General features: G+C 46.6%; 1 protein-coding gene across 18 annotated transcripts in view; it reads left to right on the top strand.

Moving 5' to 3' along the window:
- ITPR1 (inositol 1,4,5-trisphosphate receptor type 1) overlaps positions 1-27,199 on the top strand; it is a 183,012-nt gene that overhangs the window by 151,843 nt on the left and 3,970 nt on the right. For all 18 annotated transcript variants that reach the window (XM_040592299.1, XM_040592311.1, XM_040592309.1 and 15 more), the window contains 9 exons: positions 1,386-1,508; positions 5,181-5,356; positions 6,454-6,618; positions 8,246-8,441; positions 9,762-9,863; positions 11,549-11,688; positions 13,007-13,172; positions 13,959-14,119; positions 25,461-25,622. In XM_040592299.1, the coding sequence (XP_040448233.1) occupies positions 1,386-1,508; positions 5,181-5,356; positions 6,454-6,618; positions 8,246-8,441; positions 9,762-9,863; positions 11,549-11,688; positions 13,007-13,172; positions 13,959-14,119; positions 25,461-25,622 (1,391 nt within the window). The remainder of the gene's footprint in view (positions 1-1,385; positions 1,509-5,180; positions 5,357-6,453; positions 6,619-8,245; positions 8,442-9,761; positions 9,864-11,548; positions 11,689-13,006; positions 13,173-13,958; positions 14,120-25,460; positions 25,623-27,199) is intronic.

Here is a 27,199-nt window from a genome sequence, read left to right as displayed (position 1 = left end):
TGTGCCTGGCTAATTAGGTGCAATGAAGCTTGTATTCTCTCAGTGACAGGGTACCTTTTTGTAGTCCTTCCCTTTGCATTCAGCTGTTCAATACGTTTGCTTTTTATGTGCATTTCAACTCAGTATAATGAGACATTGTGTAATTCTTTTAACCCATTTTTTTTTTTGCTTAGGATGCTAGAAGAGGTGATTTGCTGAAGCGAGGTGGTGGCTACTGTGAGGCTTAGTATCGCTGCATTCATTAATTTACTCTTCAGCCCCAGAGTCTGTATTTTCATCTTTTCCCTAAATTTCACTGTGAGCCTCTGTTCCTTTGCTCTCTGATATCTGTACACGTTGCATCCTTCCAACAGGGGAAAAGATGAGTTCTTTTCCTTCTTTGAGAGCATTTTTAATAGATTATTTTTCCCCCCCAACTCTATGTTTCAGGAGTACACAGTGTGCTGTACAATAAGCCTGCAGGAGCTAAAATCAGGGAGATTTTGCCTTGATGCGGAGGGAATTACTGTAAGGCAGCTTCTTAGCTGTCCTTGTCTTCTGCTCTGCGACCACTTCCGAAAATGAATCTTTTTGTTTTCTGTGCTTCTTGAGTCTAGCTGCAGAGATTATTAAAATTAGGAGTCTTTTTGAAAAGTATTTGTATGTACCATTAAGAATTTAAAATGTGCATCTGTTTAGCTGTACGCTGAGCTCTGTGCAGATGTGCTGGTGTCCTTTGCCCAGGGGGCAGAGGGAGGGCCAACCGAGCTTCAGCTCCGTTATTATTCTGGGGCTGTGTTGGTCTGTTACCCAGCTTGAAGTAGAGCCTTACTTGCTTGGCAGCTAGTCCTAAACATTTTAGCTTTACTGCTGTATCACTATGCTGCATTTTGTGTCTTAATTGCCCGCCTTGCCCTGTCTTCACTGCGCGTTTTTTTCTGGCTTGCTGCTGCGGCAGAAAAGAAGTTCGAAGGTGGGCAGCATCTCGCGTAGGTGAGCTGCTGGCAGCGGCGTAACTCAAGATGATGCTGATGTGGACAGATTTTCTTCCTCCTAATTGTTCTCCATGTGATTTTTGAGTCCAAAGTATATGATTAGGGGAAACCTGCAGTCCCTGGCCTCTGCATTTCTGAACCCGTTCTGATGCTGCCCCTAAATCACGTTTGAATATACTTTCCTCTTTAACATGACTCCTTTGCCTTAGAGCATGATCTGGGAGACTGGAAGTATCCAAATATAAAGAGTAATCAAATGAACATCAGAATAAGCCGTGAATATTACTACTGTTGATGCTGTGCTTTTGGGCAAACTGAAGATAAATTAAGGGGGTTTTGAGATTAATTTTTTATATCAATCTCTTATTTTTAAAATGCTCTATTAAAAAGAATTCTTTTTCTCTTTTGCAGCTCAGCCTTTCCTATACTGGTGTGCTCGCAACATGTCCTTCTGGAGCAGTATTTCCTTCAACCTGGCTGTCCTTATGAACCTGCTCGTAGCCTTTTTCTATCCATTCAAAGGAATTCGAGGAGGTACCAGTATTTAACATACAAAAATATGTGAACGAATAAGGTATAATGAGCCAAATTCTGGCCTCCCCTTGTGTCTGTGCACCCCTCTTTACTTCAGTGGGCATGGTAGTACAGAAATTGGCTTTTTTTTAATTGCCTTGATTTAAATTGTGCTATGCTCTGACTTTTTCTTGAGGCATTTATAAGGAAAGAGTAGAGCCATGCTTTTTCCTAGGGGAAAAAATTATCAAAGACAGACATCCACCTTTAATTACTTGACTGTTCTACGTTGGTTTAAAGTTCCATAATTAAGTACTGAACTAAAAATATGAGAAATGTTAATTTGTTGTTTTCCTTGAGCTTGCATTTTCTTAATGTCATTTTCCATAAAATTCTGGTGGTTACCTAGCACTTCAGGAGGTCTCCAAGCAGTGGGGTGAGGGCGATTACCCGCTGCGGGCAGGAGGGGCGTACGGGTGGGGTGACTGCCCTGTGCCATTAGAATCTGATGGAGGATACAGGAGAGCCTGTTTCCCCTCTGTGACTGCCTCTCGTGGGGGTCCCTTACCCCTGCGAGCAGAGAGCGGAGGTGGCCCCAGGGAGCGAGGAGCGTGCCAGCCGTGTCCCCTGGCTCGGGAGCGACCTGCTGCTGCGAGGGTCCTTGCCGTGAGCGGCTGGCAGCCGGGCTCGCTGTCGTTTCTAACGTGACGTATGGGTTAACATGTGCGATTCGTGTGGGGCTGCACAATCTTACTGTAATAGGTTTCATGGAAGCTGCTTTTGTTCCAAACAGACAGTGGGTTTGTGCAACGGGGTTTGTTCTTAAAGCCAACTCGGTAAATACTCCTGGTGGAGCCCTGATGGGATTCAGCTGCTCTTCCTTAGATCCAGCCTCTCCCAAAGGATGTTCCCCAGCGCGGGTCAAGGGGTGGACCCATGTCAGCAAGAATCGGGGAAATCAAGAGCAATATTCTTGTGAATGCCTCTATCGTGCTTATCCCTTGTAAAGCTGCTGTATAGGAAGGAGCTTTTTCCACATCTGTGGAAAACTGGAGTAAACAAGGACCCAGCAATAAAACCTCCTCCTGGAGAGGGTGATTCATGTTCAAGCCTTCGCTTCCCTTTCTTTGAGGTTCAGCACAACAGGGCCAGCTAGATGCTTATCTTTTCCTGCTGAACTTCCCTCTGCATCTTTGTCCCATTCAGCACCAAGTACGGGACCCAGAGACAGCGCGGCTCGGAGAGAGCAGCACCCTGCACGTAGCAGTCGTCAGCAGAGCTCTGCCTGTGCGGCGTGAAAGCCGCTTCACCCTTCCTTGCAGCTCACCACTTAATTTAGATTGAGGAGAGCTGTGGGTTTGTCCGAGTAGTGTTTGATAATAGCAGCTTCTGGTCGCAGTGGGCATGGGAGACTTGCGTTTAGGGGTTCTGCCTCCTGATAAAGCCTGTGAGAAGGTGCACAATATTTTATAGCAAATCCGGTGTTCCTGAGGGGGGGAAGAGCGTTGTTACCTTCTGCAGCAGCCGGCCGTGGTTTCGGCTGCGGCACCTCAGCGTCGCAGGCTGTGGCAGCACGGGGCTGCCCCATCCCGTCCTGGCCGGCAGCTGCCTGGGGGCTTGTAAAAGGCACGAAGAGCAACTGAATTGTCTGTCCCTAGTTTTGAAGATGACAAGTTTAAATTTAAAGGTCTGTATTTACGGCTGCTAGGAAAGCTGGTAATTAAGTAAGTTCATTGAGATTACCATTACAGGACTGTGGAGGGGATTATTTGGCATTTTGAAGATGCCCTACCCTACATGTTTGAAATAACCAGGTAATGTTTTTTGATAAAATCTCTTCCTCTACTAGTTACAGTCAAAAGTGAAAAATAATTGAATACATGTGTATTTTGTATTTGCCTTTAAAAAAAGAAGATTCTTCGAAACAGACCGTTTGGGGGAAGTTGTCAGTGTCTTGAAGTGCTCAGACACTGTGAACTGAGTAGCTGATTATCTTCTGACTGTAGCAGCAGCTGTAAAACTTCTGACTTGAGAGGCAGAAGCTTGGAATTTGGTACTGGCATGGTGAGAATTCCAGAGACGGGGAGAGCTTCCCTCCTGGTTACACGTTCCTCCTGCCCGCAGTCATGTAAGGGGCTGCACGTGCTTGCGGCGATGCTGTGACGTTGGGCTGGGTGCTGGCAGTTAATGCTGGGCGGCCGCTGGCTCTGCGACCTTCCTTTGCCAAGGGCAAAGGCTCCGCTCCCAGTCTGCTCCCAGTCTCCTCCCATCCCCAGGAAGGAGAGATGAGCCATGCCCGGAGCCCCTGCTCTGTCCCACGAGCTCTCCCAACTCAGGTCCCACTGGGGGCTTTTTGTGCCCTGGCGTTGCGCTCCACATGCCGATGGGGTCGGGCTTTTCTGAGGCAGGTGCTACAGGCAGCGGCTGAGAACTTCATGAACTCCAGTTGTATCTGCAGGCCTGCTGGGAACTGCTGGAACTTGTGAAAGCAAATACGTTCATGTGCAGCGGACGGCTTTGTAGTAGCTGGGATTTTCAGACACCTGTGCAGGTGCAGGCAGGATCCTTCAGGACCTGCCCCTCTCGGCAATTCCCAAGTCATTCCCAAATAAGCTTCTGCACAATTTTCCCATCTCCCCTGTCTGCGCTGTCTGTCATTCCCACTTGGGTGACTCTCTTTGGAGCTCTGCACCTTTTACTGTTTGACAGCTGAAGCAGCGGTGGCAGCACTGCTCTGGGATCCCAAACTCCCTTCAGACAGCGGAAACATCTGTTCAACTTTACGCTTATTAAGTTTTAATTTCCATCTATCCTCTGCTGTCTTTATTAATCTACAGTGATTTGGAACAAAATTAAATGGCTGCTTGTGCTAGTCAGATGAGAGTAATATTTCCTAAGCCGTCTGAATTTAGGCAGGGGGAGGGGAAAGCCCTCAGCTAGTGTCTTGCCAGTAAGACCTAACGTTCCTCGGGAGTGCATACTTGCGGGAGGGCTGCGGAGTGCTAGGAAACTGGGGGGGGGGAGGTGGGTGTCTTGCCTTTTTGGCTGTTGAGGAACCATTTTCTTGAAGAAAAACAAAAATTTATGTCAGTTTTGAAAAAGAGATGTCTTTTATATTCTGCATAAACTCAGGGTAAATTATATTTTCAGATGAATATTTTTTATGGCTCTTTCAGAGAAGTGTATTTTTAGTAACACTGGCTTGATGTTATGTAAGCAGACAGTCTCATGGGACAGTCTAAATAGAACCAGAAATAGCAAAAGATGAGAAAAGTTGGTGCGAGGTTTTTGACCAAAAGCATAATAGGAGAATCTGCGGTGAATCTGGACCTGGAGGAGTAGGTTGTCTGTCTTCAACCCACCCGTTCAGTGCCTCTACAGAATGCATGAGCAAAATTCCTCTCCTTTTCAGTATTCAAGGTGTGTAAGTAATGAACACTAAAATGAAGAATTCTATAACACTGGCGCTTATCATTTACATAATGCTTTAGTAACAAGTTTGTAATTAAAATCTGCTGAAGGCATTGGGCTCAGATGTTCCACTTATGGCTTTGAAATCAGTAACGTCTGAACACAAGGCTTACTGATGCTCCACCAAAGATAAGATAACATGGTGTTTATTTGGTTGGTGTTTTGTTTTGTTTGGTTATACAAAGTATTGAAGTGGGTTTTCTTTTTTCCTCCCCACCTTAGGTACGCTGGAGCCCCACTTGTCAGGCTTGCTGTGGACAGCTATGCTGATATCTCTGGCCATCGTTATAGCTCTTCCAAAGCCCCACGGCATCCGAGCCTTAATTGCTTCTACAATATTACGCCTAATATTTTCAGTTGGTTTACAACCTACTTTATTTCTTCTGGGTGCATTCAATGTAAGAATCGAGTGGGCTTTTTTGAAGTTCTCTTGCAGCTTATGTAAGGGTTCCTTACCTGCTCATGAAGATGTCAGGCAAAAATAGCCTGGGACGTTGTGGTGGAGCTGGTGGGAGGAGTAATCCCCTCTTTGGACCGTTTCTAGCTGAAGTGCTTTGCTGCCGTTCCTTTAACTTTGCTTCCCCGGGCTGGAGACCTGTAAGGTTTCGCTCAGTTTTGCCAGAAGCAGCTCCCACCCCGCCACAAGCGCAGAGCAGTCCCCGTGACCCTGAAGTCCACGGCTGTTCACTCAGCCCCGGCTCCCGTTCAGCAGCTGGGCTGCAGCGTTCACGGGGCTGGGTAAGATCCGCTAACCGCTGCGTTTCCCACGCGCCTGTCTGCAGCCTACCTGCCAGCCAAAACCTGACGCTCAGCGGCTTTGCTGCAGTAACGCGTGGACCGAGCATGCACGCCGAGCCCCGGGAGCTTCATTAGCGCTCCAGCGCGGGGGCTTGTGCTCTCTGGTGACAAGCAAGCCAGGAGGGTTTCTCTGACCGAGGCAGCGGGCGCTGCGTGGGGATGTGCCTTCTCAAAGCCCTGGCCTTCGTTACGAAGCGCCCAGCTTTCCAGGGCATCATTTAATAGCGCTCCTCGTCTTCAGATATCACCGTGTGCCGCAGTCAGAGCGGCATTGCGCGGGCAGCGGTGGGTGGCAGTGGGACCTGTCGCACTGAGCAGGTGCCAGGCCAGCTGAAGGCGGCTCTCCCTCGGCGCTGGTGGCGGGTGCTGTGCAGGAGGGCTGCTGGGGGCACCAGCCCAGCACCAGTTGCCGAAGGAAGCTGCAGCACTTGTTCCCAGCAAGCAGCAGGGAGCAATTCAGGAACATAAGGGTTGTTGTAGGCTGGGGAGTTACTTGACTGCAGAAAGTGTCATGCTTACAACAGGGGTGGTCTGGTTTTGGCCGACGTGTAAAATGCTGCCGTGTGACAAGACGGTTCAGCACTGTTGTCGATGCCAACATGGAGCAGAGTTATCTCCAGCTTTGAAAAAATTGCCTTTTTTTTTTTTTTTCTGAAAGCCACATGTTGTAACTCATTTATGGTTCATCTTCCCTTAGGTTTGTAACAAAATCATTTTTCTGATGAGTTTTGTGGGTAACTGTGGAACCTTCACTAGAGGATACAAGGCAATGATCATGGATGTAGAGTTTCTTTATCACCTGCTGTACCTGCTGATTTGCGCTCTGGGGCTCTTCGTACATGAATTCTTTTACAGTTTGTTGGTAGGTATTCACTCAGAACGTTGTTCTGTCTGTGTGTTTGTTAAGCCCCATCTGGGGCATTTCTAGATGCATCCCCCCCCGCTGGCTTTGTGGCTTGCTGCTGGGAAGTGTTGCACAGGCGCTCAGGGGCTGCGCGCTGGAGGCTTTGCTTGGGAGATGTTACGGTGGGAGGCCGCGGGACTCCCGGCACATCTCCTCTTTGTACGGGCAAACAGGCTTTTTTGTTTTTAAGGTGTTTAAGGTTAAATCTAGTTAGACTTGCTCATTACAGTAAATGTGTATGTGGTTGCAATGAAGGTATTTAAGATTTCCCTGTGTATGTTAGTCCTTTTCTTATACTTTAAGGTGTATGTTTTCTAGGTTAGATGTATCGCTAGTGACCCTGCTCTGACATCCAAGATAATAAAACAATTTAAAATGTCATGACTAAGTAATATCAATACCTGGTGAAAGTTTAAGCCTTAAGGTTGTAAAAGCTTCTACATGAGAAAAAAAAAAATAATGGAAAAATCTAGTCATACGAATGCTAGCTGAACAGTGGGCACTCTGGAGTCACCGTGCTGTGAGAGGCGCACGCTCCTCGAAGATGGTTTGCCGTGTTGTCGGTGACTGTCCCACAGTGCCCGTGCCTTTGGAGCAGTCGGTTGGCTTTGGGGTGTCTCCTTAGCTGTAGCTAGACTCCAGGCTCCACCTGACTGACGCGGACGGCTGGCATACATGTTTTTTTCTGTTTGGAGTGGAATTCATCTTGTGCAGCACAATGCTTCTAAGAATAAGCACTGAGGGAGTATATCTAGTGTTGGCAGAGAAAATGTGTTGTTTTTAAAGCACACCTTACATCCCGTTCAGAACGCTCTCTTCTGGCCCCTTTGTTCAATGCTCGCTACACCCTCTGGTACCTGCATTGGTTATTTTCTGGGTTCATGTAGGTCCAGTTTAACAAGTACAGGTTCTCTCATTGTCAGCCAGCACAGCCAGCAACCTGCCTGGGCTGTGTCGGTGAACTGTCACAGCCCCAGAGGACTGAAAAATGAAGGAAACATCTGTAAAGAAAATTAAACAAAGAATTTGGAGTAAAAAAATAGTGCTTCTTTAATTATACATTCAATAAACTAAGACTTAAAGGAAATAGCTAATTGCATTTTGAAATTAGTTCTTTTGAGCTCATGGCAGGGCAGTTGGCACTATAAAAAAGACACAGCAGTACATGTTGGCAGCTTTGTTTCAAGCCCGTGCTCTGTACCTAGCACTTAAGCAAGAGTACCTGCCCTCACCCCAGGCAGGGGCTCCTTCCCTGGCTGCTGCTGAGGACGGGGGTCCGTGAGGTGTAGATGAAGAGGAGGATACAACTGCCTCCATTCTTCTTTCCAAGCACGTGGCACAAGACTGGTACAGTGGAGGTGAGGGTCCCCATGTCCCTCGCCTCCTGCTGTATTTTTCTTTGCTAATACGTTAGGATAGCGGTAAGCGCAGGGAGGGCTGGGGGAAAGGTGCTTTAAATGCTTTTCAGAACATCAGATTTGTATTGTTAACATGCTGCCCCACGTTACGCCGACACGCAGATGCCACCAGTGGTGTTTGAAGTACGTGTGAGAAGCAGCCTTTGCTGTTGTTTGTTGTCCCCCAGCTCTTTGACTTGGTGTACCGGGAGGAGACCTTGCTGAACGTCATCAAGAGCGTCACTCGCAATGGGCGTTCCATCATCCTGACTGCCGTTCTTGCACTCATCTTGGTCTACCTGTTCTCCATAGTGGGGTACCTGTTCTTCAAAGATGACTTCATCCTGGAAGTAGACAAGCTCCCTAACGAAACATTATTGCCAGGTTAGTGCCGGCAACTCATTTCACCCGTTTCTGTTGAAGAAAGGAAAGGGCTTTTGCTCCCTGGGGCATGCTGCGAGACTTGCTGATCTCCAGCCTGGTTTGACAACTTCTTTCTTAGGAAAGGCACATTTAAATAGAAAATAAAATTTAAAAAAATAAATATTTCTGCAAATGGATAGCCCAGTGTTTTCACAAAATGCTTCGATGTGCTGCAGCGTGAGAAGGGATGGGGAAGGGAAACCCTGGGGATGGCACTTGGGCTCTTCTGCACACAGCTGAGATTTCTCCCCTCTCTGTTTGGAAAACCAGTTGAGAATATCTAATTCAGCTACACCTACTCCCTCCCCCAGGTTAATTAGAAGCAGACTTTAGGTAGGCCATTGTGGAGAAGGCTTTGTGCTGGGAGAATTCAGTTCTGCCTTGGTTTGCCAGATACTGAATGCTTGTATTGGCTTTTAATGGTGGGGTTTACTTTTAGTATAAAAAAAAAAATCAATATTTTACCTGAAGTAACAGAGTGAATCTAAATGAAGGACATTAAAGACATGCTTCTGTGAAGTAGAGGTTTATCTCTCTGGTGTTATGGACTGTATTAACCTGCCTCAAATACTTGCTACAGTTTGAACTCCCCAGCAGAATTCTCTGTGCTGGCCTCAGGTTGCCTATTGTAAGTCGGGGGGCGGGGCGGGGGGGTGGGGTGGGTGTGCACCCCGCAGCATCCAGCAGCTAACTCTGCGTGGGGAGCACAGAAAAGAAATTTGTAAGAGAGGTTTGGGTTTTGTCTTGTTCGGTTTTTTCTTTCTCTGACACTTGAGCTATTCAGACAAGTATTACTTGACATTCCCACTATTTTTTTCTTAATTTCACTGCCAGTTCTGTGAGAGACCCAAAACTCACTGACCCCGTTATTTCACGTTTCCATGCAGCTGGATTAATGCCAGAAATATATTCCTGTGTGGCACAGGTTTGTTTTGATACTTGCAAGGCATTGGAAAGCAAGTTTTCAAGGCACCTTGAAAATTGACCGTGCGCTAGAGCATAGTATTTTTGGAACAATTTCCATTACTCTCAACTTTGGAGCTGATGCAAAATAAATGCACAACTGTGGTCTCCAGTTCATAGAAATGAAAATTATTTTATGTTTCAGTTTAAAATTGCTGAATGTGTAAATCAGAAAGTGCTGTGCCCTTCTAAACTCTAGGATAATATACTGTTCTAAATCTCCCTAGTAATTTTTCACTGCATGTGATGAAGTACCTTAATATCTATCTGAGAAGTAACGTTAAACTATGCGTTTGATTCATCGCCTTCTGTTCTTAGATCGCACAGAACCAGGTGAGACCATGACGGGAGAGTTTCTCTATTCTGATGTATGCAAAGCAGGTAGCAGTGAAAACTGTTCTTCAATCATTCCTTCAGACCGTGAGTATCTGCTGTTGAATTTGTAACTTGCACCCTGAGTTTCCACGCTTTCTCTAGTTAAGCACCTTAAATTAAAAAAAACAACAACAATGTCTTAAAAAAATCCTATGTAATAAATTTGGAAACAAAGCTCTTGTGAGAATGTCAAACCTAAAATTGGATTCATTTCTGCCAGTGGCATAAATAACATTTGTTATATGAAGTGATTAAACTAGAGAAACTTAGAACTAAACCATACTTTGTTAAAACACTGTCATACTCTTTAATGTTCTACATCAATTTGAGAAGGAAGTGATGCAGTTTACCTCTTTGCAAAGTTTATTATTTTAAAACATTAGGCTATTAAGTGTGATCTCAGAGGATAATACCCTGTGAAATATGGAGCAGAACATTGTTTATTGTCAGCATTATTCTATCTAGCTAACCAGGAAAATTGTTTTTAATATCGTGGCAGGAAGTACTCAATGGATTAAAGCAGACAGGGTAGGTTCGGGGGGTTTTGAGATCAAAAAAGTGCATGTGAGATACTACTTGTAGCATAATCACCAGCCTCAGATTGGGTATTGAAGTATTTCAGTTTTATTTTTTAGAAAATGTAATTCTCAGAGATTTATGATGCTGGCTGTGAGAGCCAGACAGAACCACACTTTCTCTTATAAGCGGAGCTCTTACATGGTCAAACGTCTCAAAGGTCATTAATGGCCACCGGCCCCTGCTCGCAAGTGGAGATGGATGGTTCGGCTTTGCTTAAGTGTCCTCTTTGATAATCTAAGATTCAGCATTGATACAAGAATAGCTGGTTTATTCAGCTCTAGGAGGAGCGTGCTGCTTTGTCTTTATACACTCTGGCTGCGGAAGGGAAAACTTGAGAGAAGGTTTTATATTGTAAATAGTCAACCTGATATCAGGGTCTTACATGGCCAGGGATATTAGTGATGCCCAAATCCTCGGCCATTTCACTACCATCTTGGGCTTTGGCTATTTCTGGATTGCATGGGGAATTTGGGGTTTCTGAGGCTGTCTGTGGGAAGGTGGGATCTGCTCATGAGCATTTTTATGATGAAATAAAAGTCATGAGGCTTTTAATGGGTACTGGGAGAGTATATAAGATTAGGTAATTAATTCTAGCAGTTCTGCAACTGAAACAGTGAAGTTGGAGGCTTCAGCCAAACGAAGAGAGGGTCAAAAAAAGTGTGTTACTTTTTTAGTAAAATGCCGTTTCCATAAGCAGTGATATTTTAGCCATTTGAAAAATACAAGTCGAAGTTGCCATTTTGAGTGCAGCCCAAAGGCTGTGCAATCTGTTAGGCACCAAGGGAGAGTGTAAGAGGCAACACTTTGTCCTCTGAGCTGTCAAAAAGCTATGATTCTGTATAAACAGGCATCTGGTGATCTGAGCAATGCATGCGAACAGAAATGGAAAGAGAGATTTAACCAAGTCAAAGACAGCAGTTGAAGCACAAGAGGGAACCGTGCTGGTGGGGAGACGAGGGCAGGCTGGAGCCGGGGCAGAGACCGGCTCCGCTGGTCGGCTCTTGCAAGAGCCGAGGAGGTTTGTAGCGCTGGCTGGAAAGCTGGCAGTTTTTGCAAAGCGAAGAGTGAGCATAACCAACAGAGAATGGAGAGAATTATTTAAAACTGATCTTCTTGCCTTTGAAACGTGTCTTTGCTTGCTGTGTTAACAGAACTGATTGCTGAAGAAATGGAGGAAGAGAATAAAGAGCATACGTGCGAGACGTTACTGATGTGCATTGTTACTGTACTGAGTCATGGGCTCAGGAGTGGGGGTGGAGTAGGTGATGTGCTCAGGAAACCATCCAAAGAGGTAAATTATCACTGAATGGGGGCGGAAGAGTGATAACCATGTAGGGCTGGGGATCTAGTTCTGCTGGGGAGCATGTGTACACACTCCCTTGAAACAGATGTAGGATGCACCGTGACTGGAAGGGACCCCTCTTTCTCTGTGCGGGACAGTTAAATCTCTGTAGTATCAGATTAAAGAACAGCCCGTTCAAAGAAGCTTCTGCCCATCCTCTTTTTTAGGGCGCTTTTAGCTTGAGGGCTGTCCAGAACGGGGCCCACAAGAACAGAAACGGGGCAGCCAACAGCCCCTGCTTCGGGAGTTCAGGATCTGAAGAAATAAGTACAAGCTAGTGAAAGAGTAGCATGAGTAGCAGAATGAAAATGCCGTGGCAGCTGATCCCATTGTAGTGGAGTGATTTCTGTGGGCAGCATCCCCAGGGAAAGGCAAGATCTGTAAAACAGGGAATGGATGAGAGGACAGGGACCAAGATGGGTTGGAGCCGGGACTGTGGGCAGTGGAGAAGGATGGTGTTTGGAGCCACCATCGGAGAGCAAGGACTGGTCAAAGCAGCAGGAATTTTTCACAATACTCAAAGCTGCCGCGTAGCTGCTGCTTTGGCTGTTTGTGCCTGTCTGAGTCTCAGGCTGTCACTCTCCACAGCCCTTAGGGGCCGAAGGACCAGTCGCGCTCAGAGCGAATGCTTTTCTGTATTATCTGCAATTTCAAAGTGTTTTCTAATATTTAGCCTTATTTTCAGCTTACAATGGTTTAGAAATTATGTAATTCTTAATGAACGCTTGGCACCCGACTGGCAGGACGATTCTGAGAACAAGGGTTGGGCATCTGGGTGTTCAGGGCTGCAATAGATACGTAACGGGTGCTGGGGAGCCCAGCTTGATGTCCACATACACGGTCGTTAGCATAAATGAAGTGGCTACTATTCCACTAAAAGGCTTTATGGTTAACACTGATACTATATTGATATCTAGGCAGGTTAGTGTAAGGATATAGTCTGGATGGGCTTGCAGGGCAGGGGTGAGGAGGGAACAAATGTCAGTGTGTGTGACAGAGAAAAGGACAGACTTGGCCACAGTAAGCAGAAAGAGGGGCTCTGGAGAGGTGGCATGCTGGTAACTGGCTAATTCGGCTTCTCTTTCAGTAATCTTGCATTTTAGTTTCACTTAATGTTTTCAGTCGTAAGTTATCGCCTGAGGGCATGAGAAATGGAGACTGGGAGGGGTTGGGGGGCAGCATGCTCTTGCTGAACTGAGAAAGGCATGTTAAGGGTTGGAAGTTGCATGTATTTGGGTTATTAATAATTAAAATATGTATCTTGCAGGAACCTCTCTTTGCTGCTAGAGTGATATACGATCTGTTATTCTTCTTCATGGTCATCATTATTGTCCTTAACCTTATTTTTGGTGTGATCATTGACACTTTTGCTGATTTAAGGAGTGAAAAACAGAAGAAAGAAGAAATTTTAAAAACTACTTGCTTTATTTGTGGTAAGTGCAGAAATATAGTGAAGACAAAGGGGTTACTCTGTCAGAGATAGCTGCAGACTCGCAGGAAACAGGAGTCTTGAATTACTGACTGTTCCTACCTTGCGTTCCTCAGCTGGTTGATATTCTTGGGTACCATGTGCAGAGGAGCTTGGCAGCAGGAGGAGATGGGGAATGCGTGCTCAGTGTGCTGTTTTTCCTCGAACCTTTGGGTTCTGTTTCTCCTGTGCTTCAAAGAATAGTTTCCTATTGGAAAGGGAGAGATTTTTATAAACAGTTGTTTTTTTTCCAAGGGTGCGGAGTGCTGAGTAGTGCCTGTGAAAGTTTTTCCCATCAGTAGATGGGGAATTACGCTGCCGAGTCTTCGAGGCCGGTGCAGTTAAGTGACATGGCCACGCAGAAGTTGTGTAATGCACAGACTGACAGAAGTAACCTTTGGGAAATTTGCGGCAAAGCAAATGTTGCTTTTGGTATCATTTTGCCTAAAAATAGCAGATGCGTTATGAAATCTGATAAACTGATTGCATACAAGGTAGCTACCTTTTTTTAACCAGAAGTTTTCTGTTACATGTAATAAGCATGAGCAGTATTTGCTATGCCTTCTTTCCTCTTCCGACTACCTTGGGGGCATTTGTTAGGGAGTTTATCCCTGTTATCCAGCGTTCATTTAAGAATGATTGCAGCTGTTAAGAACCACAGCAGACTGCAGAAACAAGTTTTGTTCTTAGAGCTCATCTGCTTAGTTCCCGTTTGTAAATACTAAAGGTTATACATTTGTCATTCTTGTAGGTTTGGAAAGAGATAAGTTTGATAACAAGACAGTCACATTTGAAGAGCACATTAAAGAAGAGCACAATATGTGGCATTATTTGTGCTTTATTGTGTTAGTGAAAGTAAAAGATTCAACAGAATATACAGGACCAGAAAGTTACGTGGCAGAAATGATCAAGGTGAGTGCAGAGTTTTACTTCCCCCCCACATACCCCCCTTCTAGATTAGACCACTAATTGGTAAATATAGTACTCTATTGTATTTATTTTGCAAGCACAAACTTGTAGTAAGACTTTTTTTCTATAGCAATAGCCTTAATCCGATGTGCTTCCTTTTAGAAGCATCTTCTAAAGATAATATACTTAAGATGGACTTGGCAAGGCAACTCGATAAAAGACATTGTGTTGATGGCAGCACAGTGCAGCGTGCTGCGAACGGGTGGTGCAGGCAGGGGCACTCGTGGGAGCTGATGTGCTGCAGCACTGCAGTCACACGGCGATCTGCATCTGCGTACCTGCAGCTTCTCAGCCTCTGAACCACTCACCGTGTACGCTGGAGTAGGTGGCGGTGAGCGCTGATGGCTAGGTGGTAGGCTCCCTGGTTTTAAATCAGGTGAAGAGAAGCTGTTCCGTTTTGAAAACTGATGTTTAAGGGACTATTTTCAAGCTGGTGGAAGTGTCTGAAGTGTAACAAACAGGTTATAACCTGTTCCAGTATAAATATCTTCAACTCACTTGTAGGATTTGTTTTCTCACAATTTTAGCTTATTATTGGAAAAAACTAAAATTGATACCTGCTCAGTTGCAAGGCCTCTTAATGAGAGAATTAACAGCCTCATCTCTGCCCAGCTGCAGGCTCAGAGCTCCTGGAATTAGATCCCAAACCCCAATTAGTAATTTGTGTGTCTTCTGGGTGGTTAGCAAAAGCTGTTTCTGGTTTATAACATTTCAGTTAGTTATTTCTTTATTTGCCTTCAGACAGATAAATAGCAGAATACGTTTCTCACTTGTCTGTGGCTTCTTGTGCTGCAGAGGTACAACCTTCCTTTAAGCGGGCAATTTGTCATGGCCCAGTCAGCGTGTAAATCCCACCAAGATCTCTTAGAGGTTAAACAAGTTACTTTGGGGTCACTACAGTGTACGTTCTAGTTCTGGATTTCTGCCTCTGTAATGAGGGCTTAAAGAAATCTTGTGAGCAGTCACCTGATAGAGGATTAGCACAGTGAGATAACTAAGTACATCACTGCTGCTTTCTAGTCTGACCGATTATATTGCTCCCTTTATTTATCCCACAGCAGCAAGCATTACTTTGGGGGAAAGCACTGTACTCTTTAAAATGTTTCTTCTTGTAAAAGGCCATGTTGTGTTGTGTTAAAATTAGCTTTTAAAAAAAAATATCAATTAACGAACAACTTATTACCGAATTATTATTTCAGTTTAACAGTTCAAATTAGATAAGAACAAAAAAACTAGTCACAGAATGTTTGCAATGAACCAATAAACACAAAACCTGGAGAACTTTCATCAGAATTACCATTCATAGAGGTGTCAGCAAGAGCTAATTACTATGTGTTGAATGGGAATATGGATAAATTATGCAGAGACGAGTGTCTCATGCAGATGCGATTTTATATAACTATATGCTCTAGGTAGAAGCTTGGAGTATGTCTTGTAGTTGGTGGTTTTTTGCATTTCATGAGCCAGTTTTAAATTGAGAACTAACAGCAGGGTCTCGCTGCAATGCTTTTGAAAGCGTGGTGCAGCCGTATGAGCCGTGGAATAGGAAGTAAATTTGCTTTGCACACCAGTGGTCTGCCACAAGCTGGCACAGGCGTGACTGGGGCAGCTCCGGCTGCTGCTGCCCTGGCACCATGGCTCCCAGCAGCGTGTTGCAGTTGACGTATTCCTTAGGACTGATCTGGCAACGCTTACTCTGGAAATCAGAAGCGATTTCTTTCCATCATCCCTTAACATTAAAAACATTCTTCTCTGCCCTAGAAAATCTGAGTGCAAAACATGATGAATATATTTCTCTACCAGATCTGTTTTAAATACTCATGTAAGAGTCAGAAAATCCTTTTTTTCTGCCGAAGATGTATCTAGGAGTAACCTGGGGCATGGTCCGTCTTTTATTCCAGCTTTCTGTCTCATCCCATGAATCTAGAAGGATGGTCAAAAGGAAAGCCTTAAATATGTCAGTGGTTCCAAAGATTGAGACTGACCCGCTGGAGGTGGTAGTTTATTTCGTATTTGTACAGAGGGTGGATGGGAACCTGTGGTTGCTTCATGTCTGCAGCTACCAGGTTCTCCTGGGAAGCCTACTTATGGCATGGTTAGATTGAAAAGGGATTTTCTCCCCACATTTTCAGACTGAAGGTGGCAGTCTAACATCTTTGATAATGACGAAGATGGGGCATCTCTTTTCCATGGGCTGTTTATGTGGTACCATTGTTCAACTGCAATTTGTATCCATTTTTAGTAGTTGAGGGTAGGAAGCATAATGTGCTCCCCATCATAGTGTGGTGATAGAATAGACCTCAAATACACTTCACCTTTGCTCTGACTCCCAACAGAGTATCTTTAGAAAACTCTTGGATTTCTGCCTTTTTTTTTTCCCCAAAAATTCCCTCTGCCGTTTAGTATTTGTGGGTTGTTACAACACCACAAAACATTTAAAAAAAAAACCCAATAAAAAAGAACAAATAAAAAATTGAGGACACTAAAATTATATCCACCATCAGTGTGTGAGTTGCATCCAGTGTGGCTTGTAACAGTGCTTTAAAGATATTTTTAAGCACTGTGGTATCAAAAGAATCCTGGACAATTTCACTTATGGTGGTTAGTGAATATTCAGAAGCTTTAAGAGTGATCTTGAATTTTCATGTTTTCTTGTCTAAAAATAATGTGTGTAGAAAGGCAATTTTGAGGATATCCACTGTACTGGGGATGGCAGAGCTGAATCTTGCCCATAAATTCATCTTGTACGCTGCAGGAATCTGACCCGGCATAAAAAGAAATTGTAGCCTTGAAAATCAATGATTAACTACATTTCTTTAGTGAATTTTGTATTTCATCGTGGATAGAAGCTCATTAAGCTGAAACACAGCATGCAGAAAGAAGTCAACAGTTAAGCCTGGAAACAGAGTTTAGGGCTTAGAAGTATTTTGAACACTGTAAGCCTGATCAAAATAAGAATTAAAAACCCCCAGTGATCTGACAGAATAAAATCTAATCCACCGTGCTGTTCGCACTGATTTGTAACGATAACTTCCATGACGTTTTTCGGACAGGAGTGTGGGTCTGCTGTGCCTGTGCTCCCCGCCGGGCTGTGTTCACGCTCCCCGTGTGCTGCGGCGGGGAAGCCAGGGCTTGTCAGGCAGTGGTCTTGTAGCTACACGTCCCGGCTCCTGATAGGAGTCCTGGAAGTCATCGCCAGCTTTTCCCCCTGTAAATAGGAGTGATGCTCCTGTCATTAGTAAGGTGAGCGTGCCTGCTACCATATATGACGTAAAACTTGGGCTATCTTAAGAATCTTCACTGGGAATTGCTAGAGCAGTGCAAGGGGAGGAATGGGAGTGCTGGTTCTGTTTGATGTAGAAGCTGAGCTCGCTCCACAGCCGGGCTGCTGCGGTGACTCACCCGCTGTCCTGAAGTCCTTACCAGCACTGGCGAGGCTGATAACCTCATGGATCTTGGGAGGTGACAGACAACGGAAGCTTAGCATGAAGCAGCTCCCCTTCCAAAGGCATTTTTGAGCTGCCTCCTAGTATCTATTTAACATCACAGGTGGTACTGTAGGATGTGAGAAAACATCTAGCGGTAATAGCAATGGTCTTTAATTCTTGGTGTTTATGAAACCCTCCTGATGACCTAACTTCTGCTCATCTGGCTAAATCACTGCAGATGTGCACTTAAGATAGTCAGGCTTCAAGATGGATCAATGCGTTTTGAAAAGTGTTTATCTGGGAAGTATGCTAATGGTGCTGCAGAGCTGGTAGTCTGGTGCCTCCTGCCTTTCCCAGGAACAAAGGCGTAAGGTTCAGCTGCTGTGTGGCTTTGTAGTCACCAGGGAAGATCAGGTGATGTCTGAATAATACCATGTGTGTAGGAGGTGGGGGGACCCACTTATCGTGTTGGCCAGACATTGACATCCACACCCAAATGACTAATGTGAACTCGGTGCAACTCCCTGCAGATTAGTTCATTTAAATTTCTTATCTACCCACCCTGTCTTGAGAATTTCTTCTTAAGTTTTCTGCATTTGCCTGCAGTTACTGCGGCAGCCTCCTCAGCAGCAGCCCCATCAGTACAGCTGTCACTTGAGTCTTGGCAAAGGTCTGCTATGCACAGCTGTTTGCAGGCATTTATAATACGTAAAAATGCTTAGTCTGAAGCTCAATACATACGTAGAAAACCACATACACGCTTCGCTTTTGTGCACATTCATAAGCTGTTGTGCATGCAGCTGCAGTGCGCTGTCACTTGCACAGACGCGTACTTGCATGTGCAACTACGCACACCCTGACCTGGGGATCTGCATGTACAGCTTGTCATCGGTGTCCGATCGGTGTGGGGGAGAGTCACATGGCTCTGAGTCTTTGTGTGCTCGCACATGTGCGTATTAAAAAATAAAAGCTTGTTTGGGAAAGTTTTTAGCACAAACCTTCCTAATTACCTCTTGCAGTTTCCACAGATTTTTAATCTACTGTTGCACCAAGCAGGATACGTGTCATTAACCTTTATTACAAAAGCGAGGCAGAGAGGTGTAAGGGATTGCCCACGCTCCCGTGTCCAGATCGAGAGCACTGAGTCTTGAGCCTTCAACTGGATTGTGTTGGCATTTTAAATGAACCATTTATAAATAGGAGTGATGGTGCAGATATCCTTAAAAGAATTTGGAATGGAAATGAAGGCTAAAGATTTCCTCTTACACCCTAGTTAACGCTATGTACAAAATCGGAGAATTAAATATATCATTGGGCTTTTTTCTTTTTGTCTTGAGCTATCTGCTGTAGTGTAATTGGAAAGTATTTCTTGTTACTGTTTTGTGTGTCCAGTGTAGCCTGTAACTTCTGCCAAGACGTAGCCTCCTAGTAAGCGAAGGCAAGGTATCATCAGTGCCAGGCTGTTAAAATTACACTCTCACAGAAGTGCAAGTTCAACTTGAAACCTCTCCTGAGGAGCTGAACACGCAGCCACGATTGTCGCTGTGCTCTGAAACTCAGCGGGGGTGTGTGATTCACAGCCCGCACAAGGCTCAGGTGACAGTGACTTTGAAGGGTTACTGTGTCTCCGGGCTCTGCATCAAATATAGTTTGGTGGGAGATGGCCAGGGCTGGGTTAGAACTGCAGCACCTATGGGAATGACAAGTGGCAGACTACGATACTTCAAACCCAAAGCAATTTAAAGAGGGCTTAATGATTCCAGCACTGGTGAAAGACATGTACAGCTGAAATTACAGTCTGAGAAAGCATTAGAAACCTTTTTTTACATATTTTTGTGTATTTCATTTCACGTGTATTTTCATTTGTAATTTGTGCCTGAAAATTATGTACTTTGGGGCAAAATCGACTCTGAAAGATTTGTCGGATCAATAGTTACGGAAACAATTGCAGACGCAGAAGGGAGCAGCCTGTACAAATAGCTTGCACGCAGTGGCTTGATTATAGACGAGGAACTGGGGGTTCAGGGTTCCCAGTCGCAGTGACGCTGGGTGCCAGCCGGGAGGACGACTGAGGTCAGGATCTGAACAGGGAGCCGATAGCGCTTAATTTAGTGGTATCTTCCCAAGAAGCTGCATCTTGAGATACCTTACTGGAATTAGCCAATATAATTACAGGGTTAAACAATAAATAATAGCAGAGGGATAGAAGAGCCAAGAGGTGTTTTTGGCAGAAGGCCCTTGGCGGCTGGAAACACTGTGTCATAGGCACGGGTCCTGAGTTTTGCATTTAGATAGGGAAGCAACCCGTTCCACCCTTGAAATCGGCGTTAAGGTGCAAACCAGAAACTGCACGGGGAGAAACGGTTGGCCAACCTCCCCTTTCCCATGCAGTGTTGGTGTGCTCTGCCCTCCGGAGCTGTGCAAGCTGGTGTGCCCTGCAGCGTGCTGCGGCACAACCACCCTCCTGTTGCTGGTATTAACCTTACACGGCCGAGTTCTTGGTTTTCCCTGGTAGAATCCACCTGGGCAGGCATCTGTGCTGGGAATGTCAGGCTAGCGTCCTCACTGATGAGTCCAAAGGTGTCACTTTGGCTGAGCGCATACAGAAAAAAGGCCTGGGGTCGATGGAAACAGGAGTAATGTTGGTGGAAGGGTTTGTTTGCACAACGCGTTGGGGTGCGGGTGGATCCCAAAGCAGCCTGCAGGCTGGGCGCCGCGTCCTCGCTGCTGGGGTCTGGGAGAGAGGGGGAAGGCTTCCAGCTGGAAACCACCGAGGGTGACACTGGGGAAAATAAACTGCTCGGTCTGCAACTCTGACCAGGACAAAAAAGCCCTGTGTGGCTGCGTGTGCCGAGGAGTTGGCCCGGGGCTGGGGCGATGTGGCCATCCCCTGAGTCATCGGTGCCGCCTCCAGCCTGGCAGTGCCCGTGACCCCGTGCCACGGGGTGGTCCACAGGCTGCCCCGGCCACGCCAGGTGCATTGCACAAGAGGAGGTGGGTGGCTGCAGCCATGGCCACCGGCAGCTCTTTGTTCAGCCTTTGCATGCTTAATTGTTTTGTCCTGCCCAACTGATCGTGGTTTAACGCATCCCACTTAAAATGTGGGTCCAAACAGCCCGAAGCAGGTTGCTGCAGAGAGGTGGCACTGTCCCTTCTGCAGGGGTAGGGGGGTGGCCTGCAGGGATTCCCACCAGGGCCATCTGCCTTGGTCACACTGAGCTGCGTGGTGCTTGGTGGGGTAACTTCACTGCTGGTAAACAAAACTCTGGCTTTGTACAAGCCACCCGCAGCATCACAGGGGTGTACAGGGGGGATCATTTCACACAGGGACACGGTCATCTTCCACCTCCAGAAATGGCATCTGTCTCCCAGGTTCCCTGCTCAGCACTAGTGTAAAAGCCACTTGGGTATTTTGTCTGTGGCAACAGTGAAAAAGGAGGTTTTTATACCATTAACCTTATCTCAGCAGCCTCCTGTTTAAAGACAGTGGTGCACATGAGGAATTGAAAATAATCTTAGCGTGGAGCGGGGGCACGGTCGGGTGCTGTTTGTGTGGAAGAAGTGGTGGTGAGTCCTTGGCAGGAGAGGGAGAACCTGACGTGGGGCTTTTTCCAGGAAGCAAAAGAAAGAGCCAAGAGGAGTTTCATCTCACCACAAACAAACAAAAAACCCTAATTTTCAAAGCGCTTCACAAAGCTGTTTATCAGCTGTATGGGTATGATTTTTAACGACACGTGACAGAAACTGAAATTCGCGGCCGCCGCCTTCCCCTGCTAAATGATGGTTGTTGGGCAGCCTTCCGACAGCAGGCTGTAGGGGTTTATTGTGGTGAGTGCTGGGTTAGCCCTTCAGCACCCCGTGGGTATTAGCCCAGGGGTAGCTGAGTAAAGGGAGACCCAGCAGAGGAGCGGTGACTTCCTCGGGCCGGCCGTAGGTGAGGACAAGCCCCGGTCCCTGCCATTAGCAGCCGGCTCCTGCGTGAGGAGCGGGGCTAATGCACCTCTTGGCACGGCTCGCGCCGAGGTTGCCTCAGAAACTTTTCTTAGAATAAACTCTTCGGCAGAAGCAGGGAGGAGCGGGTGCTTCTCAGAATGAATTGCATCTGCATCATGCAGCGCTGCTTCCTCTTCTTCAAATTTCCAGTCGTGGATGGTCAGCGTCGCCCCCATGTCTGAGATTTAATGATATTTACTTTACAAGAGGGACTTTTCCAACTTTACCTAGAAAAGAGCTAACCCGAAACCCAGCACTTGTGGTTAGCCAGCATCCGTCAGTGGCTTTAGTCAGTTCGTCTGTTGAAGCAGAGGAAGCTGCGACTGTGACGGGAAGAGGGAGCTGACTGCACACAGGATCCCGGTGCCTGCGCTGGCAGGAGGACCACAGCAGACAGCGCGTAACTGCATTGGCATGGAGGTGCCAGCAGCCGAGCAGGGCGCGCGGCGGGACCAGGGACAGGCAGGGAAAAAGGGATCCAGGCGGGACCCTTTCCCTTTGCGGCTCACTTAGTGCCTCTCGAAAACTACTGAAACCCCAGTGAAAGATGGAAGGCTGTGTCTTTAAAGGCAGCCCGGTGTTCAGCTAAAGTTCAGCAGAAACTAGATCATCAAGATATAAATCTTTTATTCACCCTTGAATAGAGGCGCTCTGCAGAGCAGCGCTGCTGGCAGGCGCGGGGCCGGGAGCCGGGCTGGTGCCGCACGCCAGCCCAGCGGGCTCAGCAGCGACTGACCTTTCTGCATTCCTGCTTATTTCCGTTTTCACCATCTCTGCTTGAGGCATCATTATTTATTTATTGAAAAGAAAACACACACACACAGCATGGGCAGGGGCAGTTGTTGTGGCAGAAATCTGCATTTCAGCAAGCTGGTCACATCCAGGCTTTCCAGCTTCTCTCTGCGGTGCCGGTGGCGTTTGCAGGAACAGGCTGAAGGTTTCCCATGCAAAGGGCTTGCAAAATAATGTGTGTGCAGAGGAGGAAGAGGTGTGCCGCTGTGTGCTGGCAGCATCCCTGCTGCCCTCTCCGGAGAGTCCCAGCAGTCACCATAGCTCAGCCAGCACGGTGCATGTTGTACCTGCCTCAAAGCAGTTTTAGCTGCACGTCTGTCCCCACGGCTCCTCACCTCGAGGTGTTTGCCCAGGCTGTTTAGGGGCACATCCCCTTATTTCTTGCAGGGTGGCAGCTGCATGCTTCCAGCTGAACTTTGGGTTTGAGTCGTGCCAATAACCCACGTGAAACCTGACCGGGAGCATGGCTTGGGGCCAGCCCAACACTGTGGCTTGGCAAAGTGATGCCGAGGTCCAGGTCCGAGGTCTCTGCACAGAAAGTTTCCAGGTGCCCCCATTAACTCTTTCACAGATGGATCGGGATTTAGCAGGGGTGTTGCCAGTTCCAGGCTCAAAAGTGAATCCCTGCCCTCACAGCTCAGGAGACCACCTGGGGGGCTGTGAGTCTTGTCTCCTTTTCCCTAGCCTTCTCCTTTCTCAGCTTGCAGAGTTCACACGGAGCATTTTTGGTTTTCATCTTTGACCATTGCCATGAGAACTAGAGAGGCACTTTGTTGTTTTTTCAAGTGAAAGCCAAGATTTCCCGTACTCAAGTGACTTCAAGGGCTGGGGCTTTCAGAAAACCAGTGAGTATGAAAGAAGCTGTCAGTGCTGTAGTGGTTGCTGGTTCGATGCTCTCGCCATCCGAGACTGCTCGTCACCTTCCCTGCCTGTAACAATCAAGTTGCAGCCTCTGCAGCTGCTACTGCATTTGCTTATATTGCAGAGTAACCTTAGAAAACATTTGGGATATTAATAAAATGTTGCAGGTAGGGAAAGGTTGGTGTTTCTAGGTACCACTCCCCTTGTCCCCTGCATCCTTCCCAAGGACGGGACCTGGGAGCACTCTGGGGATGGGCTCAGGAAGCTGGCCTCTTTGGGAGCAAGTGAAGTGATAGTTTCTGCAGCTGGTAAGGAGGTGGGCAGGAGCTTCAGGGCTCTGCATCTGCCCAGAAGCCTCAGGACATGGACCTGAGGGTCCAGGCAAACCTGCGGATATAAATTGTATTTTAGTTTAATTTGCCTTGTCCTTGAAGCCCTCTCACTTGAAGGAGAGCAGGGAAGGGACTAGCAGTTGGTTTAGTTTGTCTTCCCTGGGTGGGTGGGGAGGGGAAATACTTTTTTGGGGAGGCACTGGACCTGAGCACAAGTGGCGAGCCCACCCCTCTTCCCTAATGAGGGTTTTACTATGACTGGAAGAAGACAGTGAAATGTTCCCTGTTACTGCTATTAAATCTTAATTGTGGGACTGTCATTTCCTAAAGTCCAAAATATTTTGGCACTTGTCTTGATAAAGGCTTATTTTTTTTGTACATATATATTTTTTTTTATTAGCAGAAACCATCTGCCCTGTAAACAGAGATCAGGAGAAAAAAGCCTTCCTGGCAGTTTTGCATCATGTGGGAATCCTGTGGTGCGCTGCATGGGAAAGGGCCTGCTTTCTGCCTTTTAATCTCAGCAATAGTAAACTCTGAGCAGATCAGAAAGCAACTAATTTAAGATGATGAGTCTTGGCATTGCATCTGAATTGCAGAAAGGACGCAGCTGTGACTCTCTGTAGAGGTGCACACCCCTGATTTAAGCAGGATGGGTGCTCCTGGGAACAAGGGAGCATGGCGGGGGGGAGCAGGTTCAAGAGATTTAGGCAGGGAGTGGCAAAAAGCCAAGGAGAGCATGCAGCACCATGAAAATAAGCCGTGAGTTTGAGAGAGCGCCCAGTGAAGAGCCTGGCCTGTGAGGCGGGGTGAACTTTGGTCACCGTTAATTAGTGATGTTGATCAATCTTTGGTTTGGGATGCTGTTAATCCAGTAGCCTGTTACCTTTTCATTTGGTTTGTTAAAAAAAATCCTACCAGTTGTTGCAGTGTCACCTATGAGAGTGCACACATCCTTATCTCATCCAGCGCGAGTTTAACTTCCATTTCAGAAAGTATCTTCAGCGTGGGAGGAGAACCAGACTAGATAGGAAACCAGTTAGGTGTTGAAATTTAAGGTGTCAAGATGCGGTGTGCACCCCTCCTCCTCTTTTGTGGCTTTCTATTCCGTTCCTGCTTTTATTTTTAACGTCACTGGTGTGTACGTGAGTGCATGTGTGAGCCTCTGTGTACATACCAATGACACTGAGCACATGTCCACTGAAGCTCCTGACTGTAACTTAAACATGGACCATCAGAGCACTGGTATGCCTGAATGAAAATTTTATAATAAGCAATTTGTTGTAACTTAATCTGTCCCGCGTTTTAGCCTGAGCCAGCAGTCAGAATATGAATATTTCTTTTCTTTTTTTCTTTTCCATTAAAAAGGGAGTATTTCAACAATGAAAGAATTTCCAGGTTGAACGTGGTTTCTTTCATTAGAAAGCTCAGCCAAATTTTGCCTGACCAAAATAGCAAACCAGCTTTATCAGCAGAAAATGATCAACAAACACAAATTAAAAAACTATAAGGTGGCAGCAGATTTCTAGCACTGGAGAATGTTTGTCCAGACGTGAAATCTGTGCTGGTTTAATGTCCAGTGTCCACGTATTGCACTGAAGTGTATCTGAAGGAGAAACAGCTGGGGAGAGGGAGTTGTTGCGAAGGGAAAGCCCACAGTAAGCAGCCTTAATTTTCAGTAGTTATGTCTGAAGTGCCTCATTGCCTCTAGCAGGCAATTTTGCAGACTCTCCAGTAAGATGCAAATGAAAATAACTACAGAGCTTGTGTATCTGAGGAATGTCCCCGTGTGGCATTAAAGATCTGTCTGCGTGGAGCCACTGGGGCGCAGGTTTCCATTTGGCAAACGCTAATTGTGAACTCGCGTCTTATTCTCAGGAGCGAAACCTGGACTGGTTCCCTCGGATGCGGGCCATGTCGCTTGTGAGCAGCGACTCGGAAGGAGAGCAGAACGAGCTGAGGAACTTGCAGGAGAAGTTGGAGTCCACCATGAAGCTTGTGACCAACCTCTCTGGCCAGCTGTCAGAGCTTAAGGACCAGGTAAGGGAGTGCTGGCTGCGAACAACGGGCAGGACAAAGGTCTGCGAGCCTGTTGTACTAAGCGGTGTTTTTACAGCTCCGTGGGTTCTGCAAACCCCGTGAAGAACTTTTCTAACGTAGCTCTTGTTTAGGAAAGAAGTGAGCAAACAAAATGTCCTTCCAAAGCCCTGTGCCCCAGCTGACCTGCCTGGCAGTGCTAACTGAACTGGTGTAGTCTGAAGTGGCCACCTCCAGAAAGGGAAAACGCGCATTAAAAAAGTCAAAGCTGAAGTTAAATCGGTCTCGCTGGTGCAGGGCGCCTGTGTATTGTTGTTGGTGGTGGTTGTTGTTATGGGTTTTAACCCAAAGTCCTTAGCACGAGCCTGTAAGTCAGAGGGTGTGATACTGATAGAAATGCTGGGCTGCTGCATGGACCTCAAAACCCACTGAGAAACTGGAGGAATGTTTGAGTGGTTAGCTTGCACCGGTCCCCTCCGTGCTATCGGTGTCCTGCTAATGCAGATATCATTCGGCGACTGCAACACAGCCAGACGCCCCACAGAAATATTTTGCATTGTGGCATATATTGCTGTGGCTTAACATGTGAACACTGCTAGACCTCTGTGTATTTTTTTCAGTCCAGTGGGTGTTTTTTTCTGCAGCAAGAGTTTGAGGACTTGCGTTAACTTTTAGCTTGGCTGGAGCTTGAGGGAATGGTGGGGATTCTTCCCAGCCCAGACCCAGCGATGGCTTTGTGAAAGCCACAGAGGCAGAGGGCTTTGCTTCATGCTGTCTGCATCCCGACTGGATCGCAGCCTAACTGGAAGTAGAAGGGCAAACGCAGCTGCCTGCCTTGGTGGGAGCCGCTGGTGGCGGCAAAGCGACTAGCTCCTTATCTTTATGGATTAATAACCTGAGCCAGATGGTTCAATTAATTAAGTTTATATAGATATCGGCACTGGATAAAATTAATTGCTGACTTGCACACGCTGGTATCCCGGGGCAATCAATGGAATTGCCCAGGGCAGAAATGGCCAACAGATTTGGTTCGTTATCTCTTCAGATGTGATCTGCGTATTGTAGCGCAGTTGGCACAGCTCTCTCCAATACTAATCAGATTCCTGCTTCCCCTCTCCGCGTGGGGCTGGCCAGGTTTCTCCGTAAGCCAGTCACCTTCATGGAGACATGAGTCTCTGGAAGCCAATACCGATGGCCATCCCGGTTCCCTGCCTTCCGATCACGCTCTGCATTTCTGATGGAGCTGGTCCCGCTCTTACCCAGCACCCCACGGAGCACAAGGAAGGGATTAAAGTGTAGGACTGGGGGCAGAAGACCTTGCTGCTCTTGGATGTAATTAATTTTCAGTCTGTGCCACAGACCCCCTTGCTCTTGTTGGTTTTGAGGCTGGAGGATAAGAGGCAGTTGCTCTTTTTGTCTGTGCTTTAATACTTGCTGCGTAGTGGTTTTGCTATTTCGCCTGGAAACAATTATCTTGAAACATGTGTCTTAGGTCTTCTTGTTGAAAGGTCTGACTCAAAGTGGTCTGCAGTCACCGGGAGCCTTCCATCGGCCACAGCCAGCTCTGAACCAGAATGCAT

This window comes from Falco naumanni, chromosome 4 (assembly GCF_017639655.2).
Source record: "Falco naumanni isolate bFalNau1 chromosome 4, bFalNau1.pat, whole genome shotgun sequence".
Classification (NCBI taxonomy): Eukaryota; Metazoa; Chordata; class Aves; order Falconiformes; family Falconidae; genus Falco; species Falco naumanni.
This window is presented reverse-complemented; position numbering and strand designations above follow the sequence as displayed.